This window comes from Numida meleagris, chromosome 22 (genome assembly GCF_002078875.1).
Source record: "Numida meleagris isolate 19003 breed g44 Domestic line chromosome 22, NumMel1.0, whole genome shotgun sequence".
In the NCBI taxonomy this organism is placed as follows: Eukaryota; Metazoa; Chordata; class Aves; order Galliformes; family Numididae; genus Numida; species Numida meleagris.
Genome location: NC_034430.1, coordinates 4,384,539 through 4,389,143, shown reverse-complemented (window position 1 = coordinate 4,389,143; position 4,605 = coordinate 4,384,539). Strand labels below are relative to the sequence as shown.

The window sequence follows — 4,605 nt, the reverse complement described above, 5'->3', positions numbered from 1 at the left end:
TCCCGCGCTGGGTGCAGGAGGGCGAAGGGAATAAGGGAATAACCCGGCAGCGCTCTGCTGCTCTCGGGGCAGCACCTCCAGGCCCCATCACCGCCCTTGGCAGAAAGGGAACCGGTGCCTGGCTTTGCACAGAGACCCGGGGGGGACGGGGGCACATCCCGCTGCCCACTGCTCCTTCACAGCAGCAGCTTCAATGGTCGCAGCGGCACTGGAGAGAGCACAGCACACAAACACAGCGTCTCCTTTTCAATCTCTATTTAAGAAGGCCGTCCTTCACTCTTCCTACGCAGTCCCCACTGGATAAAACAGAGATTAGAAAATAATAATAATAATAATAATAAGTCTCTTTGCTTTAAAATGACAACATAATACAAAGAGCAGAACTTTGCGAGCAGAAATGCAGCCATGCATGGTGCTAACGCAGCTCCCCCAGCATGCAGACGTGCATCTACACGACCTGGTCGGTCAAAAATAGAAATAAATCTCAACCAACTCTTCTCTAAACACTGAACTGCGAAATAAGCGCGTTGCGTTTGGGGCCGGTGACGTTTATGTGGATTTCTGAGCGTTCTGAGGTCACTTTTCAGAGTGATTCTCTCTCTCTCTGGGCTCGGTGTGTGAGTGCAGCTCGTGTTTGCTGCAGCCACATCCCATGGGCTGTGCCACAGCTGGGCCCAGTCCTGGGCACAACCCAGGGCACCGTGCCCCGATGCACAGCAGCGCAGCATCGGGAGCTGTGGGTTGCTGCAGGGCGATGCCGTGGCTGGGTGCTGGCGTGGGAGCAGCGAGGGGGAGGAGGAGGAGGAAGGCGTTAAAGCTGTGGTTCATGGGATGGGCTCTGCGGGGTGAGCACCGCGATGCCCAGCGTGGGGCTGGGGCTGCCACAGACCCCGTGCACCAGCACCGCTGTCATTCTCAGGGCTCAGCCCCAGCGGGGGTGGAGAGCTGCGGGGAAGCAGAGCAGGACTCTGGGCACGGAACGCTCCCACGAGGGACTGCAGCTCAGGGGCTGGGGGCAGCGGCAGCAGCGGGGCAGGGGACTCCCTGCTGCATGCAGCGGATCAGCTCCTTGCGGTTGTCCAGGATGGTGTCGAAGCTCTCCTGCAGGCGGTCCTGCTGCTCCAGCACCTTCTGCTGCAGGCCGTGGATCCAGCGCAGCAGGGCCAGGCGCCGGTACATCACCAGCTGCACGTGGTGCTTCTCCTTCTCCCGTTCCTTGAAGCGCTCCTTCTCCTGCAGCTGCTGCACCGCCTCCGCCAGCGCCGGGAATAGGGGCTCCGGGGGGGGCTCGGCCGCCTCGGGGGGGTCCCCATTGGGATCCCAGGCGTTGCCGCAGGCGCTGTCGGGGCTGTCGATGCTGAGCGAGCTGCTGGCATAGCCCACGTCCTCCGCCGGGGATCCGCCCGCCTCCCCCTCCCCGACCTCCGCTCCCTCAGGGGGGCTGCGCTCGCCCTGCTGGGGGGCACACGCTGCGCTCAGGGCGACGTCCCCCCGCCCGCCCTGAGCCATCTGTCTCTGCGCTAACAGCAGCAGATTATCGGAGGGATTTGCCGTGTTTTCGCCCCCCCCGGCCGCCCGGCTCCAGTTCTGGTTGCTGTCGCATGCATCGTCCCCCGCGAAGTTGCAGTTGGCGTCGGGGCCGTGTTGCACGGCCCCCGAAAAGGCTGTGCCTAACGCGGGGCCCCCCGGGAACGGGGCGTCGGGGGGGCAGAGGGCGAACATCTCAGCGGTGCTGCCTGCAAGGGAGACATGGGGCTGAACCCACAGCACAGCACTGCATCAAAGGGGGGACCCGAGTTTGCAGGAATAAGGGGGTTTGGGGTGCTGAGATTGATGCATCCCTGGGGTGGGCGCATTGGCCAGCACGGGAGAAGCCGCAGCACCCTCCTCCCTCACCTGCCTCCCCTGAACGCCAAACCGTAGCAGCTGGAGGCAGAAGGGCTCTCCTCAACCCAGGGGCTCTTCCCCAGTCTCTGCTGATGCCCGAAGCAGCGACCAACGGGACCGGGAGCGGATGAGATGGAGAAGGGAAGGAGAACCCAGAGCTTCCCTCTGGAGCATCAGCACTCAGAGCGCTCTCCCAGGATTCACAAGAATCACGTGCAAGATCCTCGTGATTCCCCGTGGAGCGCGGCGGTGCGAGCCCTGGGATGGGGCCGGGGGGCAGCACGGGGGGCTGGGCCGGGGGGGATCCCGTGGGGCAGCGCTGCGGCGCAGAGCGCTGCAATTACAGAACACCCGGAGCTGGGGGAGCCCACAGGGACCCCCCGAGCCCAACTCCCACCCCCACGCGGCACCTCCCAACCCCGAGCGTCTGGGAGCGCTCCCTGAGACCCCGTCCCACCGCCCCAGCGATGCACCCGCATCGCGCACCGATGGCCGCAGCCCGGGGCTCCCGAAGGGCGCGTGTTCCGCCGCCCATCCCCGGCGACGTGCGGGACCGGGGGAGAGCGGGGGGGATGCACGCCGCGGGTGAGATGCGCGCACGAATCGGGGCTGCGGGAACCGGCGCTGAGCTCCCCTCCCCGCGTCGGGAACGGAGCCGCCCCGCCCCGCAACGCCGCCCGCACTCACCGGGCCCGCGCTCGCAGCTCCGCCGCCGCCGCCGGTGGGAGCGGAAGCGTTCCCACGCGGGGAGGTGCCACGGCCCCGCACTTCCGAGCGAAGCCGCGGTCCCCGCTCCCGCCGCCGTGGGCAGGGAGAGGCCGGCGGCTGCGGGGAGGGACCCGCGTGGGCGGCGGTGCGCGGCCGCGGGCACCCGCAGCATCCCCCGCGGAGGGGCTGGGGTTGGGGACGGGGCCGTGGGGCTCTGCCCCCCCCCCCCTCCGTGGGCTGCGGGGCGCGAGGGGAGCGTGGGGGGCGGTGGGTTCGGGACGTGCTGGCCGCTGTCCGTCCCGTGGGTCGGGGTCTCCGTGGGATCTCACGGGACCTTCGCGGCCCTCCCCAACCCCCCCCTCGGAGCCGGCTGTCTGCGGGCTCAGCGGCATCAAACGGGCGGGCACGGGGGGGGGGGGTCACATGGAGCGCCGCGGGCGGTCCGCGGATAACGAGGCTCTGTGGGGTTGGGGTGCTGCGGGCAGACGTTCTGCCGTGGCATTGCGAAGGTTTGGAGTGGGGGAATAGCGCTGCTGTGGGATACGTCGGTTCCCCTGTTGCAGGCCGACAGCTCCGCGCTGCTCCGGCCCCAAAGAAACCCCATAGGGACCGAGGAGGGCCGTGGGGCTCCTCCCCACACAGTGCGGGGTGAAAGAAACCAAAGGTTCCCATCCCACAGGAAAGGCAGAAACCGGCCCTGAGCTTCTGTCGATGGGCAGGAAAGGAAGAAGCGGGGCAGGCAATGGGCTGCGTGTGTGTCAGCAGACATTCAGGGGAATCAAAACAAAGTCAAAGCAAAGCAGAATGTTCTCAAGGAGGAAAGTGGCCCCGGCCTGGGGTCCTTCTCCTGCAGTGGGGTTGAGGGAGGCTCAGGTGAATTGGAGCTGTTCCATCCCAGGTTTAGGTTGTGAGGAGCTCGGGGCCAGCGGGTGCCTGCTCCTACCCACGTTCAGGGTCTTCCCTTAGTGCTGGCACCCACACAGGTGGGACCAGTGCTGAGATCCCAAGGGAACATCACTGTTTTCTGCCTGGTTTGGTTTAGGTTTGCAGTGCTGCAGCTCCCCCAGCCCTGGATTATCTGTATCTGATTGAGACCGGAGCAGATTTGCTGTTTGCAATGAAAACAACGCGCCCACGCTGAGCACCCGACCTTCCCCATCCGCCCGGTGCCCAACCCCGGCTGCACGGAGCCAACGGTGCATTGCATTCAGCAGTGACCTCCCGGAGCCTCACCCCGTGCTGCAGCCAACCCCACGGCCCAGGCAGCAAAACTGCTGGGAGCGGTGCTGAACTGCAGTGGGGGGCAGTGGTGGGACCCCCGTGCCATGGCCGTGGTGTCACCAGGAGCTGCTCCTGGCACGGGAACATGGGCACGCTGCTGGAGGGGGCAGGAGAGAAGCGAGGGCTTGGAGCACGGGGAGCTTAGTGCTGGATTTCAGAGCCATCTTCCCCTCCTCTTCCCCCACGTTGTTCCAGAAATAAATTAAAAGCTCTCCCTTCAGGAAATTAAAAACTATTTAAAAAGACCAAGCTCAGGATCCGATGGGCCGGGATTTCGGGGCGGGATGTCCCAGGCAAGATGAAGGCCACGCACTGCGGGGTGCAGGGGAAGAAGGGCACAGGGTGAACCCCAGAGCATCTCCAGAAGTCCCTAAATCAGATTTCTCCTGGCTCCTCTCTCCGTGCACTTGCCCCACGCGGGACCAGGCTGCCACCTGCAGTGCTTGTCTGCTGCATGTCGGTGTGCACTGCGTGTCCCTGCGTGCACTGCATGCAGCAGCAGTGGTGCACGGGGAGGCTGCGAGCAGGGGGAGGCGTGGGCTGGAATCTGCAGCACCAGGAGGAAATGAAACGTGGTTTTTTTGGGAGATCTCCGTATTCTTCCCATCGATTCCCAGCTCCTGCGGTGATGGCTGTGGGAGGATGTGCTGTGCCATGGGGGTGGGGGGGGCACGGCTGGGGGCACCCAGGGCCCTGGTGGGTTCACCACCCACTGCGGGGACGCCCGCA

At 65.3% G+C, this 4,605-nt stretch overlaps 1 protein-coding gene across 3 annotated transcripts; it reads right to left on the bottom strand.

The window, feature by feature from the left end:
• C22H1orf216 (chromosome 22 C1orf216 homolog) lies at window positions 239-2,720 on the bottom strand. Of its 3 annotated transcripts, none has more exons than XM_021375518.1 (3): window positions 2,575-2,648; window positions 1,897-1,976; window positions 239-1,736 (listed from the first exon to the last, which is right to left on the bottom strand). In XM_021375518.1, the coding sequence occupies exon 3, from the start codon at window positions 1,720-1,722 to the stop codon at window positions 1,003-1,005; it is 720 nt and encodes a 239-aa protein (XP_021231193.1). In that variant the 5' UTR covers window positions 1,723-1,736; window positions 1,897-1,976; window positions 2,575-2,648; the 3' UTR covers window positions 239-1,002. The 3 variants fall into 3 exon arrangements, with proteins under 3 accessions (XP_021231193.1, XP_021231192.1, XP_021231191.1); XM_021375517.1 differs by having other exon boundaries at window positions 1,897-2,052; window positions 2,575-2,637; XM_021375516.1 differs by lacking the exon at window positions 1,897-1,976 and having other exon boundaries at window positions 2,575-2,720.